At 37.9% G+C, this 18,904-nt stretch overlaps 2 protein-coding genes and 1 pseudogene across 2 annotated transcripts; all 3 read left to right on the top strand.

The window, feature by feature from the left end:
• Window positions 1-2,331: 2,331 nt before the first annotated feature.
• LOC120010592 lies at window positions 2,332-3,454 on the top strand (annotated as a pseudogene).
• Window positions 3,455-4,234: 780 nt separating this feature from the next.
• LOC120006297 (17.5 kDa class I heat shock protein) lies at window positions 4,235-5,069 on the top strand. Its single transcript, XM_038856301.1, has one exon. It carries the CDS (start codon window positions 4,345-4,347, stop codon window positions 4,807-4,809), a length of 465 nt encoding a protein of 154 aa, XP_038712229.1. The 5' UTR covers window positions 4,235-4,344; the 3' UTR covers window positions 4,810-5,069.
• A 7,025-nt stretch (window positions 5,070-12,094) lies between these two features.
• On the top strand, window positions 12,095-17,311 carry LOC120006290. The gene is made up of 3 exons (XM_038856287.1): window positions 12,095-12,394; window positions 14,067-16,667; window positions 16,757-17,311. The coding sequence occupies exons 2-3, from the start codon at window positions 14,214-14,216 to the stop codon at window positions 17,051-17,053; spliced, it is 2,751 nt and encodes a 916-aa protein (XP_038712215.1). The 5' UTR covers window positions 12,095-12,394; window positions 14,067-14,213; the 3' UTR covers window positions 17,054-17,311.
• Window positions 17,312-18,904: the final 1,593 nt, after the last annotated feature.

Genomic DNA, 18,904 nt, shown 5'->3' with positions numbered 1-18,904 from the left:
AGAAAAGGAAAGGAAAATAGAAATAATTGAATCATTAGTAAAAATAATAAAACTTTTGTGGAGGATAAGAGGTTCCAATCAATTGCCCCAGCTAGTTTTTAAAAATATCGTAGTTGGGGTACTAATGACCATTGAGTTGAGAACCAAAAGAGTAAGGTGAGCTTTATTTGCGCCCCATTTTTATATCTTTAGAAAATTAAAAAATAACTAATCACACCCCAAGTAACCAAAAACTGAGACATTTATGAAATACACTCCAAGAGTGAAAAAAAAAACTCAATTATCTCAACAACTTGTAAAAAACCAATGATCTCAACAATAACCATGCATAAAAATCATGAATAACCACTACAAGAAATTAGCGATTTACCAACCGCTACATCGGTTGGAAATCTGGGAAAAATCGGTTGGAAGTCGTATTTTCCAACCGATATATATCGGTTGGTAAAAACGTCGTCGGAAATTATGTTCCAACCGATTTTTTAATCGGTCGGTAATTTCCTACCGATATTGTCGTTGCAAAAATATTGCATTCCGTTGGAATATTTTTTGGTAGGTACCGTAATTTTTCGTTGGAAATATTTTTTTCCAACCGATTTATAATTGGTTGGAAAAAGTACAAATAATCGGGTTTAAATATTTTATATACAGTCGAAATTAATTATCCACAATAATTATTACCAACCGATATTTCGGTTGGTATATATTCAATTTAAAAATTATTGTCCCAACCGAAAAAACGGTTGCAAAGCAAGATAAAGATACCGCACAATCGGTTGGTATAGATATATACCCACAATTAGTATAAAACCACATTCAATGAAGCAACCATTCGTTTTTTTTTTCACTAACCTGAAAACTACAATAATGCCATAACTTCTAAAACTTAAATAAAACCCTATAATATATATTGTCTCAACAATAATACTAACTCAAATAAATGATAAATAACACCTAAATTTAACTGAAAAGGAGTTAGACTTCTAAATAAACCATAATTTAAAATCCGAAAATGCTTTGTAGCCATAAGTTTGGCATCCATAAGTGTACATAATCTAGGTGTAATAAGCCCCTGCCAAGCTTACTAAGCCACCAATGTTAAGTTTAATCACAAATGTCTTATTACATTGATAGCGTAACATTTTTATATAAAGTGTAATAAGTCCTTACCAAACTAAATAAGCTAACACTACCAAGTTTACTCACCAGTAGCATATTATATTGACAGTGTAATTAATCACATTCAAAGTATAATAAGCCCTTGCCAAGCTTACTAAGTTATCAATGTCAAGTTTAATAACAAGTGTCTTATTACGTTGACAGCGTAACATTTACATATAAATTGTAATAAGCACCTGACAAACTAAGTCAGTCAACAATGTCAATTGTACTTACCAGTGGCTTATTACATTGACAGTGTAACTAATTACATTCAAAGTGTAATAAGAAGGCAGGGCATAAAATCCCATAAAAATTTCATCTAAAATAAATTTAAATCCATTCCAGTGGGTTCATCTCAAATACCCATGAAAACCCAAACAAGACCCCAACTAAAATCTCAAATACCTATGAAAATCCAAACAAAACTCAAACCAAAATCTCTAATACCCATCAAAATCGAGTCATCAATGAGTCTCCATTTGCCGTGTCCGTTTCGATCGACGAAGGGCTCGGCTAAGTGCTCCTCGACTAGAGGAGTCCATTGGTGGTGTCAGTTTGCAGAACTGACACCGGAATTAGCCGGATATGAGCTTTTTGTCTAGTGATTACAGCGGTTTCACGGTGGATTTCTGACAAAACCAGCGACAGTTGACGGCAAGTGGTGGCTAGGCTTTGCTCATGAGGGTCGGACGCTTCTTTTGGATGCAGTGGCGGTCGGATTGGTGGCTGGATGGCAGAGATCCATCGTTGGCCGTGAGAGAGGGAGAGAGAATGTGCGTGAGAGAGAGGAGAGAGAAATCGAATTGAAATATCAAAAGAGATGAGAGTGATTATAGGGATTTGATTTTTGATTTTGAATTTTGAATTTTAAATTTGTCATGTGGATTTGCTTAGGTGGAATGCCACCTAGTTATGGACCATTATGGATGGAAATATTATGGTTATGTATCATTACCGTTTAAAATCCAATGATTTTTGAATCGCTTCTCTTTCAATCTACTTCAGCTAAAAAAATAGTAGTTTTTTGGAGAACTGCTAAGGGCAGCAGGACAAGAAATAGTTTAGGCACTACTCTGCCAAACACCATCAACCTCTGACAAAGGCCAGGTTAAGTAGAGAAGCCTAGGCAAGGCACAAAGTTCATCTAGCTACATATTCAAATACAGAGAGATGGCAGAGCGAGGACAGAGGCGTCAGAGGGTCATCCTAGTGCCATGTCCATTGCAGGGACACATAAACCCAATGCTACAGTTGGGAACCATTCTTCATTCCAAGGGCTTCTTTATCACTGTTCTTCACCCCAAATGTAACTTCCCAAACCCCCCCAAACATACCTGAATTCGACGTCTGATCCATACCTGACAACATAACCCTTCATTAAAGTTCTACAGATAATATAATGGGCTTAGCAGCCATTATATCAGATCTGAATTCCAATTGTCAGACACCTTTCCAAGAATGTTTGGTTCAAGTGATGGAGCAACAGTCGCAGCATATGGAGATCTCATGTATCCTGTATGACGATCCCATGTACATTTTGGAATTAGTAGCCCAGCATCTCAAGTTTCCAAGCATTATCTTGCGCATAACTAACGTTGCCAACTTTATGGATCGTAGTACCAGTATGAAACTCAAGTCTCAAGGTTCTCTCCAGTTGCAAGGTACATATGTTGTTCGACATTCTTGTAGGTGACGAGGCCTGGCATAGTAAATGGTTCAGAATGGACATAATTTTTGCTTTAGGGTTTTGCAGAAGTCACTGGTGAAAGAGGCTACATCGCAAGGTGGGCGCCCCAGAAGCAAGTGTTGGGACATGACTCAGTGGGAGGATTTTGGAGCCATTGCGGATGGAACTCAACGCTTGAAAGTATAGCTGAAGGGGTTCCAATGATATGCAAACCATGCTTTAGAGATCAAATTGTGAATGCCAGGTGAGTCATGAGTGGAAAATAGGCCTGCATTTGGAGAACAAATTGGAAAGGAAAGAGGTGGAATTTGCCATAAAAAGGCTAATGGTGGATAAAGAAGGAGTGGAAATGAAGCAGAGAGCAATGAATTTGAAGAAGAATGTTGAACAATCTCGCTTCTACTTGATGGCCTTCCAAACAAAGTTACAAAATATATATATATATATATATATATATATTTATATATATATATATAGAAACACACATATAGCAACTTTGTTTGGATACTGGTATAGAAAACAAACATGCATATCCAGAACACAGCAAAAAAACGACCTTCATCTAAATGTGCCCTTACCCAATTTTTTTATCTAAGAGCCAGTTGACACAAAATTCGTTATTTCCCTAGTTAATTTTGCCTCACAAGTAAACCTTAGTCTAAATGTTGGCCTAGGTCCTAATCAAATCACACATTAACAACTCAAATTCACCTATGGAGATCCAATTTGAATTTTCATCTTAAGGCACTTTCGGAAAAGGAAAATATATATCGGAACTGACATCAATATCATCTGTGGAACATAAAGTGCCCTTACCCTTTTTTTTCCTTCTAAGAACAGGTTCTTCGTTCTTTCGTACGACACAAAATTAATGATAATTGCTTTAGTGCAATTGAAGTATTAGGAGTTCAATTGTCTTTATAAATCCTGCGAGGATGATGTTTTGGAATTGCTAAACTCTCTTCATAAACTAAATTTTCACGTTTTTGTCCAATTTCTAACAAAACTTGGTGTTTGTGCATTCTTTTGGTGCGAAATATTCTACGAAAGCTATTTTGTTGACAAGTCTTGTTTTGTCTAAGGTGGGGTGTGAAAATCTTTTTAAGTTGACCAAAATTGGGGTGTAATTTGAAAATAGTGAGGTACATATTGCTCACCACAACTCTCTTTTTGTTTAAAAAGCCCAATATAGAACTTGGTAAATGGGCCATTAACGAAATAGACCCATTACATGAATAAAGAAGCCGAATGCCCATGAACCTCTGAAAATCGAGTCCATAATTTATTTACCAAGTCAGTCTTAAAAATGAACAAAAGATTCAGGAAGTGACTAGAGAGTTCCTTGGCAACCCCGAATCGGTCTTTCGTGAAACTACTAGAGTACACACCTACATCCATATAAATCCCCCTATACTCCTCTATTCACGCAGCAGTGACAATTGAGTTTGAAATCGTGCAAAGATCAAATCACTTAGGGTTCAATTGGTTGTGAAAAAATGTCGCTGATTCCAAGCTTCTTCAACAATCGACGGAATAGCGTCTTCGACCCCTTCTCTCTCGACGTTTGGGACCCCTTCAAAGACTTTACTTTCCCTTCCACTTCTCTATCCCGTGAGAATTCGGCATTCGTGAACACTCGCGTGGACTGGAAGGAGACGCCGGAGGCCCACGTGTTCAAGGCAGACCTGCCGGGGCTGAAGAAAGAGGAAGTAAAGGTGGAGATCGAGGATGATAGAGTGCTTCAGATCAGCGGAGAGAAGAGTATGGAGAAGGAGGAAAAGAACGACACTTGGCACCGCGTGGAGCGCAGCAGTGGCAAGTTCATGAGGAGGTTTAGGTTGCCGGAGAACGCCAAGTTGGAAGGGGTTAAGGCTTCAATGGAGAACGGTGTCCTCACGGTAACGGTGCCCAAGGAGGAAGTGAAGAAACCCGATGTCAAGGCTATTGAGATCTCTGGCTGAGATTAGAAATGGTGTCGTATATAACTCTATGTAAGCAGTATAATGCAATAAAGGTTGTCTGTGGATGTGTGATTGTAGTTTGGTGATGCATGAAGTTGTAATGATTAATGAATGGTGGTGGTGTGTGGTGTGAATATGCAATGTAAGATTTGCAGTTTCTAATCAGACCAGTATATTGGTACTTTCTAATTTCAAGTCTGTTGTGTAACTGAAACTACTGGTATTATATATGAACATGAATATGTGATATTCTTTAAAAAGACCACAACTTTCTCCCATTGAATAGGTAGCATTGAGACCAGGCCAACCATACATGGAATAACTGGGTATATTGCTTCTGTGAAGGAAAATCGACAGAGTATAATTATGAACCAAGGCGGACAGAAAGCAAACAAGGAAAATATGCTGTCGACTCTGGTGAATCACAAACAAATGTGGAAATGTATTCCATATAATGAATCGAAACAACCATGAAAAATGTAATAATAGTTTCTATGAAAAGACCAAAAGAATATCAATTTCGAAAGTTCACCAAGCCGCCAGAGTCTGCAGTAATCAAATTCGGAACAAGTTACCTTTTAACGACGAGGAGACTCCGTAACCCAAAATTGGTTGTACCTGAAGTTACTGGAATACGCTTCTGCATCCAATAAATTCTAATTTTTCTGCAGCAGCAGCACTGTAGCGATAAATTTCAATCAACTCTCATTGATCTTATAATTTTCCGTATAACCAGTAATCAATCAAGCAATAATGCTCGTTGATCCCAAGCTTTTTCAACAATCGACGTTTGGGACCCTTTCAAAAACCTTCCTTTCCCTTCAAGTTCTGTTTCTAGTGAGAATTCGGCGTTCGTCAATACGACTATACCAGGGTAGACTGTATAACAAACTGAGCTTATACTTTCATTGATATCGATTATGTATATATACATCCTAAGAAGATAATGTGAACATACAGACTTTGTACAACTATTGTGTCCTAAATGTACTCTATCATATCCCTAGTCTCCAGCTATCTTTCCTGGACTGATGAAAGTGAATATCTCTCTTTCTAGCCTTGTATCACGCACAGCCTTGTGTCATGCATAGACTTCAATTCAAATATTAATGCATTCACTTGTTCCTCATATTACTCTCCTGATTTTGAGTCATGCATGAATCATGAGTTGTCTTGGACTTTATCACCTTCCTGAGGTTGCGCCAATCTTAGTATAATTGCTGTTGGTTTCCATCTTTGGATCTTCTCTAATAGACTGGAAGGAGACGCCAGAGGGACACTTGTTCAAGGCAGACTTGCTGGGGCCGAAGGAGGAAGTAAAGGTGGAGATTGAAGACGACAGAGTGCTGCAGATCAGCGGAGAGAGGAACGTGGAGATGGAGGACAAAAATGACACTTGGCATCGCGTGGAGGAAGTTCCGACTTCCTGAGAATGCCAGTATGGATGCTGTAAAAGCTTCGATGGAGAATGGTGTCCTCACCGGGACGGTGCAGTGTACTACCAGAGGGCCCTTGCAAATGACGGAAGCTACTATCGCCATCTTGGAAGCTTTCATCAACTGGAAAAAAATAATTAAAAAGGAAAAAAAAAAGATTCAAAGTGGTGGTAGCTACTATCTTTGATGTTGCAATGTTGAAATTCTGTACTGTAAATTATCTGGATCAAGTTTCACATAGGCATTACGATAAAAATAATAATTTAATATCCATAGACAACGGAGACCATGCTTGCAATTCGGCTACCAGACCTGTTGTCGTCACCATCTACAAAGATTTTCTGAAGTACAATGCAGTATATGGCAGTCCTTTATCACAACTGTCAACCCACATTTAGCTTTTGTTTGATAGATGGTAACGCCTTGACCGGCAAAGTAATGGACATGGCTGTCTTCACTTTGTCAACACCCTTGGCAGTTGGCTCCTTACGTGAAAACTTAGGGACATTGACCATAAATTCCAATAATCATGACAGCAATGAATAATGACAGCGAAACTCCTAGTAAGATCATGAACAAGGCGCAGGGAATGGTCAAAAGGATGAACATAGGAGATTACAACATTCGTTAAATTCACACATGTATATATATACACACAACTGCACCTCCAAAATGTTTGTGGAAGATGGTCTTCTCCTAGAAGATTCACAGCTGAGAGCACCAATGACTTTGGTGCTCCATGCAAAACCTGCAGCATCAATGACAGATTCATTTACATGGGCAGCCGCTCTCGGCAGCATCTAAGGCAGATTCATCTTGTTCTTGTTTATTGGTAGAGTAACTCAAGGAATAATGCAGTCATGAAGTCGTACAAGATATGAATGCAGCAGCAGCTTACGAACATTGCAGAAGAGGATTAACAAGGTGAGGATTTGAATGATACATATTGAATGTTATCGATCTAGGTAACTTGACGAGGTCGCCAATTTCTTCCTTTCTTTGTAATGTTTTTGTTCAACGAGGAAAATAAAATGCAATAAATAAATAAATAACCGGACTGAATCGACTATGACTTTTCTTTTCTTTTCTTTTTTTTTCCTACATTAAGGTTTCCAAAAACAGATCATCCATGTCTTACACCGCATCATATATCCTCAGAATTCAGAAGTTCTAAAGGTAAGGGAAAGGGAAGGAGAAAAGATACTTACCTTTGAGGAATCGCAGTAATTCTGTCACCTTAAAGAGCAATGTTACTTCTTAAGCACCCTGACATTCAAGCAATCATCTGATCCAAAACTTGAGCTGATAAGAAACTCGAAAAAAAACTAGCCACTGCAAATATATACCACGTGATTAGGAACCTAATCATAACTTTTCAAGCAAAATGTCAGTAATACATATTACAGCATCCACAAGAAATTTTGTATATGATGAATAACCTGCCTATTCTTTTACCATAGAATCAAGAACACTGCCAGCATTCCAATGGAGACCAATAAGAAATGCCAATAAGAGCAGGGAGAAGGGTTAAAGAATTCCACTAATTCTTTCTCTAACCTACGCTGACAAGTGTAGTAGGCAGAAACTAAGAAATAACCAGCAATATAATATAACGTAACTTACAGTCAAGATCCTACAGCAGCCAATGCAAGATTATTTTTCAACAGCAGCAAAGGCAAAGAGCAAAGACATCATTAAGTACTGTCTGACGTGCCTTTAAGCAATAAAGCTACAATAAACCACCAAAGAGGCTCCGATCAATATTTGGCAGCAGTGCAGCACAACTGCGCTTTCAGTCACAAAAGGTTGCAAACAAAATTTACCAATCTGCACTTCTGTTTCTCTTCCATTTCAATATGTCTCAAATAATTACTTTAACGGCTAATAGCTATTTTTTTGGGTAAAATCTGAATTTCCTGATCTTTAGAGAGTCTGATGAACTAGAACTAGAGCTACAACTAGAGTTGTTATCAAAATTCCCCAATTTTGTCACTAAATCTTTCACAAATGCTGCTTCCGGGCTTAAATTATTTTTGATCTCGTTACTGCTCCAAAACCCTAAACCCATAAAATAATTAATCGGTACATCAATAAGCAAACAAGGTTTCTGCATCTTACGCTGGGCATTCAAACAAATCATCATTACTATCTTCGTTGTATTTCCTTTTGAGAACTCCACTCCCATTTCCCGCACCTTCCTGAAATATATTTTCACTATCTACAAATCTTTCTTCAGTATCCAGAGCTGTTCCCAGAGGAAAATACGGCAAGGACGTTTCTCAATACCTGGCAAGAAAGAAATCTGTAAGCCACATCATCTCCAACGAATTTTTCTATAAAAGTAGGGGGCAAAGCAGCTGCAGATTCTGATCGAAGAAGTGCATAAAAATTCAAATATAATATGAGAATGTAATGTTCAAGTCATTCAAAAACATAACAGAAAATTCATACCCTAATTATCAAGCTCTACTACAATTACGCAGACCCAAAAAAGAAATCACAGTACTTTACCTGCATTCCCAATGTTTCCGTAGCTATTAGCTGCAGATGACTACTTGGGCGAGCACAAGCTTCCAACATGACATTCTCAAAGCAAAAGTTGAAATGCCTTCAACTTGCCTCTTGTACTGTATCTTCTTCTTCATTCCCGAAACCAACAGGCTTCGCATTTTCCAGCTTAAGGAAGTAGGCGGTATCTTTATCCAGCCGAACAACCCTCCTCTCCAGTTCCTCACATCGCCTTCTGTCTCGGCTCCTAATTTGGCGCACTCCAAATCACAAACTTTCAGCTCAAGACTGACAGCCCTGTTTATGTCCTTCATCAGACGCTTCCTCTCCGCCGTTAGCCTCAATTTTTCCCTCTCAGCTCCAATATTTCCCACCTACAATTCTTCAACTCGGCTTCCATGTCCTTCTTCTCCAAGATCTTCATACAATTTTTCGACTCGGATTCAATGGCCATCTTCTCCAAACTCTCCAGGTCATGATTTTTCTTTACCAAAGCAATTACTTGAATCTGTTCTTCCGCACGAGACACCAAAAAAGCTCAGATTCTTTGACCCGCTTGTTCTCCTTCCTGTTTGCCTCAATCTCGCGCTCCAACTCCTCTTCACCCGCCACCCGTTCCCGCCCCGATTCAGGTGATGTTTGGGCTTTCAAGAATATGGTCAGAGCCAAGGTGAGTTGGGATGGGCTTCTTGTAGGAGAAGCCCATGTTACATCCAGAAGAAGAGGAATTAAACAAAGTAAGTTACTGTGTTAATCCTACAGGCTACAGTAGTATTGTATTATATGCGCTTCTAAGAATTAGCATAACGCCAAGGTTAGGGAGTAGGGGTTTATGAATGTCTCCTCCTTTTGCACATGCTCCTTTATTTAATAACAACAATGTGTACAGCTTTTTCCTGGTTGAGGGAGGATTAGCATGTCTCGATTAGTGTGACATAACGGTTCTGTCGGTGAATATAGATAATCATCTTCACTTATTCCCGAAATTCACACAAACTAAACTGCTATTTTTTGGTCCTAGTCACATAAACTAAGGCGTTGTATTGAATTAAGGATCACATATTCTGTAGCTTCCTTTGAATTTATATGTGAACTCAATTAGGTTTCATATAGACTATATAGACTATGTTATATGAATATTTATGTTGAATGAGTTTCTCTTAAAAAAACAGAAGACTCGGGAAAAAGAAAAAGAGACATTGATTTTCATCATCATCATAACATTTATCCCAAAAGTTTAGGGTCGACTACATGAGTATATGAGAACATCAACGGAACTCCATCACGTGTATTTGTTTTCTCTATTCATTTTTATCATATAGCATACCTTCATCCACTCATACTAATTTCACATCGTTTCCTATTACTTCAAGCCATGTTTTTTTAAGTTTTCCTCGTCACCTCCTACTCTCTTTTATACAAATTCTCTCTCTCTTTTATACAAATTCTCTCGTTCATCCTTCCCGCCACACTGCTATCTCTACGGTGAACATGTTCATACTATCTTAAACTATTTTATCATAACTTATCTTCAATAGGTGTTACTCCTATTTTAGATCTAATAATCTCATTTCTTATCATATCTTTCCTAGTGTGATCACATATCCTACGAAGCATTCACATTTCAGTTACATGTATTTTTTAGATATGTTGTCTCTTCTTAATAGTTCAACACTCGAAACCATATATCATTCCAAGTATTTAATTTATTTAAGGCAAAAGATACGATGATATATCACAACATGCAGCCGTTGATAATCAAAAGCTGATGCCCTCCACTCAAATATCTTAACCTATCCCGTCAATGAAAACAAATATTTATCAGTCGAAAATATTTGTCAATACTGTTCGAGTCGCGAGCATGCAAATAAGTAATAATTTGAACGGCTGAGATTTCAGTCTGTAATTTAAAACATAAAAAATAAAAATGTCAAATGGTCAATTATGTAAAGCACGTGAGACTGAAGGGTTTTCTCGTGGAATTTGTTCCAAACAATAATAATTGAAGTAATTTATGGTATATCTCACCAACCTAATATATGAAATGATTGTTTTGGCTTTTGTGAGTAGATTGGCATTAAGGATTTGAACAAATTATTGTAGGGATTTTTTTTTTTTGTCCTTTGCTCCTGTAGCTCTCAGTGGTGGGCTACACTGAGGCTTGTGACTTCAGAGTGGGTGGAAAAAAAAAAAAAACCAGCATTTGCAGACGTTAGATTCCTACAAACGACATCACTGAAACACAAGACTCAAAACCATCCATAAAAAAGACAATTCTGAAAACACACTGTCCATCCACGTGATGATCTTAGAATTTCTGAACGAAGAATCGTGGTCGTCGTCTTCGGATCCTGGGAGCCATAATAGTGTTCAGACTTCAAACCCCTCCTTATCTTTCTCCGTGCAGTTATCTTTTTCAAGTTTTGTTTTTGTTCTTTAAAATCTGAACGATATCTCCTACAAATTTATTATTTGAATATTCGATATTGGCTTAAATTCACACCGTTAAATCTGTGTATATAAAAAATTTTCATTTGACAACAAACTAAATTAGGTCAAAATTCAATGAATGACCATAAAGATATTCTGAATCCGTAAAGTTTGATTCATGAGAAATTCACTCTTTTTTTTTTTATCATTTTAAGGTTGAAAATAAAACTTTTCATTTACCTTTTTTAATAAAAATTATCTGATTTTATTTTCGGCCACTTAAGGTAGTGTCATTTTACATATTTAAAGCTCAATTAAAGGTTTTAGATGTGACCAATATATTCATCCTTGGCATCCTATGCATTCCTTAAGCTTCGTGTCTTCCTTTAAATTGACGATAACAAGCAAAGGGTAGCTTTAGTCATACCTCGATTTTTTTAAAGACATCTCAATCTAAATTGAGCATTCCTTATAAAAATCAATTGACGGGGTGTCTTTAGAAAAAATCGGAGTGTCAACTAAAGTTACCTCAAACAAAAATAGGTGGACGACAAAGTACCACAGATGACAAACCTAAACAGAAGCCCAAGGCCCAATAAACTGACTATTGTGGACTGGATGATGGGCCCCACCTCCTCGTCTAGTTTGACGTAGGGGTATTGTGGTGGGCCCAATATTTATTTAGTTGCTATTAACAAAGGAATCAAGCAAGATTTATAACAAGGCCACAAGGGGAATAAATAAGGCCTCAAAAGTGGGTCCCGGGAACATACGTGTCCACGTCATCGCGATGGTGAGACTCGCCCAATTATGAGGTCATTCTTTTAAGGCCGTCCGATGAAAATGATTGATTGCATCTGCTTACCCCTTTCTCGCTCTCAATAACTTCTCGCTTTGACTGTAATTCAACTTGTATGCGTCCGTTACCACTATAAGTAACGCATTTAGCTCCATGAACACGCGCTCGTTCTCTCTCTCAAGCCTCTCTTTCTGGTCAAGTCGCTCTGATTTGCTTTTGAAGTTCGGGAGACGAAAAGGAAGCCATTGGGATTGTAGTTTCTTGTTTGCTTCTCTGCAACTCTTCTGATCTATCTGAGAGCTTTCTGGTTTCATTGACCTCTGGTGCACCGACACCTGTTACCTCGTTCTGGAGGGGGTGGAGCTTCCGTTAATGGCAGTTCTCAGTTTTTGCATTTCGAGAGCTTATTCTGGTAAGTAGTATTCTCCCTATACTAAATAAATCTAGGAAGAAATCTTGTGATGATGTGTTTGCTTATTAGATTTTAATTCGCTGTTTGTTGATGCATCTACTTCTTTGATTTATACGATTATGTCTGTTTTACTCCAAATTTGAATGCTTAGCTGTAGGGGGAGATCAAGCACCTAGGCAATTGTATTTCTTTGGTTGATTTCTCCTTTATGTACTGTTTGGGTCCAAGAAAGGCAAGTTGAGAGAGAAAAAGAAGGTAAGAATTAATTAAAGAACACTTTCTACTTTCTTTGTGAGAACTAAACGAGTCCATGTAGTTTTGATTATGAAAGTAAGTGCGCTCTACTTTTGGAAAGCTGGGAATCTTTGTCCTCACCGTATCGTGATGCAATCAACAGACGCAGCAGCTACGATGAGGACGGGTCAATTGGCCTTGTCTAAAAAATTGCGTATCGTGGACCACTCAATTTTTGGGGTGTCACTGTAGTTTTACCTATGTGTATGTGTTGAATTATTGGTTTCTGGAAGCCAACTTGAAGTTCAGTGCCTATCAAGTAGAAAGAAAATTTGACAGCTTGTGGCCATTTGCATAAAGATATTTAGATGTTATGATTGAGCTGGATTTTGCCAAATTGATAAGTTTCAAATTTATATCAGAATCACAGAGTTTATGAGGCAATCCCCAAAGGATAATTTGTGACGATTAATCTGCCTTATGTTTTTGTATATTGTAATAGTGGACAAAATGCCTATTCATTCTCCCTCTGCTATAGGTGAAGAAGCCTCGTCATTCAGATTCGAAACTGAGTTTTACTCAGTAATTTATTTCTGAAAGAGAAGTTTTACTTATGCTTTAAAAGGAATTTAATAGTAAGTTGATATTTAATTAAGCAATTGCAATATTTTTTTACTGTCTAGGAAAAAGTGAATTAAGGGTTTTTCAATTTTGTACGAAGTTGTTATTTTTTTGTTACTGTGAATATTAATATGCAATCTCCACCAGATAATCATGTTCTCCTAGTCACTTAAATGCCTAAATAGAGAATATTTTCTGTGAATATTAATAATGTCTTTGACCTTTCATACCAAATCTAGAGCTAGAAATGGGTTACTTTGTAAATGATAAGTGTATACACGATTTATTTTGAAGTTTTGCTGTGGGATGCTGATAAGAAACTAGTGGCTATATAGATTTGTTGTCTTCTTTATATGAAGTTTCCTTTCAGGCAGAAATTTAATTTGTAGACTAACAATGTGATACAGTGAAAGTGAATTCTTAGCTGATATTCATGTAACGTCACTTTGGTGATTAAGAGAAGCTTCAAGGAGGCCCTCAACTTGTTAAATATGTTATAGCTTGTTTTTAAGCGGCCTAAGCTCATTGATTTCTAGTTCGTTGATTTGTTTGGAATGCCAGCGAAAGAAAAGTTTGTGCATCAATCAATTAAGTGGCTTTCAATAAATGATTACTGATTGTGATTGAGTTTCTTTTATTATTATATGTGATTCTTCATGGTAGCATAATCTCCATCAGTTTGAAAACTGCTGGAGTATGGTTTAAATGATCATCTGTGCTGTAATGGGAGTATTACAAAAACATTTTGTTAAATATATTCTAGAGTTGGTAAAATTATTTTAATCATATATATTTTTGATGGTGGGTTTGCATTCAGATTGCTGTGCACTTTGTGGAGTCTGTCAGAATGGGTAGCTGAGAAAGAAAAAAGAAGACTTTTCAAAAATTTGAGGTAGTCCAAAACTATTTGAATTAAATATTTTCGATCCAAGATAGAGGTAGGGTTTGAAGCTGAAATTGGTCTATGGAAGACAGTTTAAAGCCCAGAAAAGACTCAAGGGATCAGCAATCTTCAGGGTATTCTGAGAACAAATTTATTGCCCAATCAGGTCAATGTTTAAATCTACAGGACAAGTCTAAACCCGAAAAGCCTAATGTGTCATATTCTGATCTCCATTGTGAAATCATGAAAAATGTGGAGGTCTCACCGAAATCCTTGAAGAATCGCCAAAAGCAAAAAATAAAGGATACCAAAGAAGATGAGCTTGTCAAGTATATGTCGAGTCTCCCAAGTTATCTTGAGAAAGGGAAAGATCTTCAGGAAAAAGTCTTAAATGTTGGGGTCCTGGACTGGGCTAGTCTGGAAAAATGGCAGTATAGCCACAGACAGATACCATGCAGAACTAGCAGGGATCCTATTTCCAGCAGTTGTTCTTCATCATCCTTCTCAACAGAAAGCTTCTCTTTCCATTCGAGCAGAGGTCACACTCGCTCTCCTACTCGACAGAAGGTGCGTCATCCTTCTCTGCAAGTTCATTTGATCACATCTTCTCCAAAAGAGAGTCCCTATAAAGTTGACAAACCCTATGGAGGAGGTGTTGCAAAGTTTCAAGATGTCAGCCATGCACAGAGTAACTCCACAAACCAATATGGAAATTTGATCCGAAGAGATCAGCTTTCTCGTAGAAACCATGTGGAAATCAAAGCAGAGCATTACTGTAAAAAAAGTTCTGATATAAAGTTCTACCGAGACATTGCGCATTTGCCAAATAAGTTGAATAAAGATCTAGCACCATGTTCTCACGTGAGTGCCAAGACTAAAGAGGGTGAATTTAAGGGAAGAGTGGAGAAGTTGCAAGGACAAAAGCCGAATATCGTTGAACAAGATATCTCTCAAAAGAACAAACCAGTAGTTCTCCTTTTACCAAGAGATTACTCCCAGCACAATGATTCTAAGCCTTCTAATCCAGCAGCCATGTTAGTCGAGAGACAAGGAGTAGGAAGTCGAAGAAGCTTTGTGGAGACCTCTAAGCAAGCTTACTGTGCAAAGCTTAATTCCGATATCCCACACTCATGTCCACTGTCTCTTGAAGTTGACAGCGGTGAGCATTTTCAGATGGAACGGTGCTTTAATGATGCACAAAGTACTGACACCTTGCGTGATATATCTTATTCAGCGCAATCTGCACCTGAAATGGGAAACTGTTCATCTAGATGCAGAAAACTTGAAAAGATAATGCCGGCCATGAGATCCTCTAATTCAATTGCAAATGCTTCCAAAGCTGTAGATCATAAAGTAAGTGGAGTGGTTGCAGGAAAAAGCAGAAGCACTTCACCTTTTCGCCGTCTTGGCTTTGGTATTGGCAATATAGGTAAGAGTTTCAGCTCCAAAGAGGATTTGGCCAAACCAGAGTTTAGCTTGAAGCATATTTCTGCTTGTTCTGGAAGAGATAATTCTGTGGGTATTTCTTGTCAAGGTACCTCTAATAGTGATAAACCTTACACTACAGGCAGGAGGAGGTCCAGTCCTTTGAGAAGGTTACTGGACCCACTATTGAAGCCGAAGGCAACAAATTACCAGAACTTCAGAGAGCCCTTGCAGAGAGATTCAATAGAATCAATACCAACAAATGGAGCCGGCAGATCATATGATGGGAAATCAGATTCTTCAGCTGGAACTCTAATGTCTACTTTGCTTCAGGACAAGAAGCACAGATCAACCATTCAAGCTCTTCTTCAAGTTGTATTTAAGAATGGCCAGCCTCTGTTTACATTCGCAGTTGACAAAAATAATGACATCCTTGCTGCAACAATGAAGAAGTTTAGTGCCTCGAGAAAGAGTGACTACAACTGCATTTATACTATTTTTACTATTAAAGATGTCATGAAAAGGAATGGAAGATGGATGGATCATAGTGGCAAAAGCAAAAGTGATGATTACGTCCCAAATGTCCTTGCCCAGCTGAAAGCTACTGGTTTCCAGGTTACCAACTTTACAAGACAGAACCATATGGCATTAGAGAGTGGCATTAGAGAGTTTGTTTTGTTTGCTGTGGCTCTAAGAGAGACAGATCAACAAACATCAGAATTTCAGCCACATGATGAGCTTGCAGCCATTGTTGTCAAGATCCCAAAAGATATCAGTAGAAGTTCAGTTGTCGATAATCATCAGAATGATATCTGTAATAAGGTGCCAGAGTTTTCTGATTCTGTGTTAGATGTCAAGAAACGTCCTATTACAGGTGGACAAGGTCTCATCAAGACGTCAGTCATTCTTCCTAGTGGTGTTCATAGTCTACCGACTAATGGAGGACCTTCATCACTGATCCAACGTTGGACGTCAAATGGATCATGTGACTGTGGAGGTTGGGATTTGGGTTGTAAACTTAGGGTCTTTTCCAACTGGAATCAATTTATTAAGAAGTCAAGTTCATCCAAAGCTCATTGCGACACTCATAAGTTTGAACTTTATCCTCAGGTACTGCTCTCTTGATATCAAGCTAGATTTATCCATATTCTACTTGCAGCTTCCGCTAGGTAACCTTTTTCATGTAAACATGGATGCAGGGAGGAGAACAAGGAAATGATCCCGCCCTTGCCTTAGCACCATTCAAGGATGGAATCTATTCTGTTGAGTTCAATTCATCTCTATCCCTTCTGCAAGCATTTGCCGTCTGCATAGCTGTTTTAGATACTAGGAGACCGTGCGAGCTTTCTGAATCGTGTGCCTTGGTTGAAGAAAAGACTTCTGTGGAAAACATAATAGCACAAAATGATGGAATAAGGGCTTCTAATCTCTTTGGAGGAGAGGTTCCTGCTAGATATGCTTCGTATCCTCCCCATTCTCCAGTAGGCAGGGCCTAGTTTCATTGAGGGAATAATCTTGTAATTATGGACAGAGAGGTGGACAATGAACAAAAACTTGAATGAGAGATGCCTATTTTTGATGCCTTTTTTGAAGCTAATAAGGTTTCCCAAAGCCTGATTATGGATTTTGTTGGTCTTCGGATTTTTTGATGATAGAAGCAACATCAATTGTACTATTGAAGACTATATGTCCATTAATGTAAGTGTGCATACCTATGGCGACTAATAAATTCCTCTATTACTTCTTAGCTTTTACCACTTCAAGGATTCTGCGATTTTCTGGGCACTCCCAACTGCTCCCTTCTTCGACGAGAGAAACAAACAGATTCTGATTCAATTTGAAAATTGAAACCTGATAATATTAGATATGGTCATCCCTATGCTTTCAATTTGAATTCTCAATATCTTCATCGAAAGAGGACGCATTTGAATTGTTGGTATTTAAATGGATATCTAATTGTTTTTATGTTCACCGTTGATTGATGTCGAAGTATAGTCTCGGTGTCAAACCATGCCTGTTTTCGTTGATCCCCGCAAGGTGCCCAGGGTTTCTCTTGATCTACATTCTTTCTTTGATTTTCTTTAAAATGTGAAGCTATGGAGGAAAGTTTGCACAGAGACATTGATAGAGATTTCGCTGCTCTCCGAGAACTGGAATTTTCCTTCTCGCTGGAATTATTTTTCAGGTTTTCTGTTATTGATTGTAATTTCTTGCATTATTTGTTCCTATGAATTCCGTGAGTTTATATTGGCAGTTAAATCATGCACTGATACAGTCTCATATGCCTTTGTATTTTTTGGTCTGATTATCTTCTTGTTTAGGAAAATGACTTTGGCAAGATTAAAGGATTCTACGATGTTAACATTATGTATTAGAATTCCATTTTCTACCACAGGTTATGCTCATTTGAATTTCAGGAAGAAAAAACAAGAAGGAAAAAAGGGTACAGACGATGCAAGAATGGTCAATTAAGGTAGCAACTAGTAATAATTGATGCACAGTTATAATCTTGCTTAGTTGTTGGTTTTCTGCTGATTAAAGAACTACAAAGAGAGCAAGAGCCATTGAATTAGATGTTTGGTCACTTAAATAGTGTAGAATGAAGCGAATGGAAGTAACTGCTGGCTTGAAGATTGATAGACCACAGTAGATACACAGCGGAATAACACAAAAACATCACAGCAATACAATGAGGACGATTTGTAAACCAGAGGGCTATGTCTCTATATTAGATTGAAAAGGAATACAAGAGAAAGCTGTAGTGAAAATACAAGGATAAACCTAACTTTCGAGGAGTTAGGACCTCCAAAAGACAGCACGTCTCCACTCAATTCCAGACTACTCAAACCACTAACTCTGCCTGACTAAATACTCAGAGTTTGTTACAAAACAGAATAGATCAATACAAAAGTTACAACTGTCCCCAACTTGGCCCTACACTTGCTGCCCACCGATGCTCTTGCTCCTTCTTGTGTACCTCTGAGTAATAGCCTTATCAAAGATGCTTATAGAATAACTCCTGTTTTTACACTACATTCATGGATTGGAAGCTCATGGAGTTCATTACTTGCATCGGCCTGGAACAATTTTTCAGGATGCTGATTTCTTCCTTCTTCCTTTGTGCAACACTTTTTCACCATCTCTCCCTACATGTTCTATTTAAGTTTCCTAAAAATATCTTCTCCCTACTTGGAATGCTTTGAACAATCTCATCAAGGTTTTCCCAATATTGTTTTTTTTTGGTGTTTTCATCTAATCCTATTTGCCAGGTGTAAGCACTTATGACGTTAATTATCTCATTCCCTACGACAAATTTAGCCATTAAGATGCTATCATCTTTTTTATCT

This window comes from Tripterygium wilfordii, chromosome 2, assembly GCF_013401445.1.
Source record: "Tripterygium wilfordii isolate XIE 37 chromosome 2, ASM1340144v1, whole genome shotgun sequence".
NCBI lineage: Eukaryota > Viridiplantae > Streptophyta > Magnoliopsida > Celastrales > Celastraceae > Tripterygium > Tripterygium wilfordii.
Note: the sequence above shows the minus strand (reverse complement) of the source record. Positions and strands in the feature narration are given on the sequence as shown.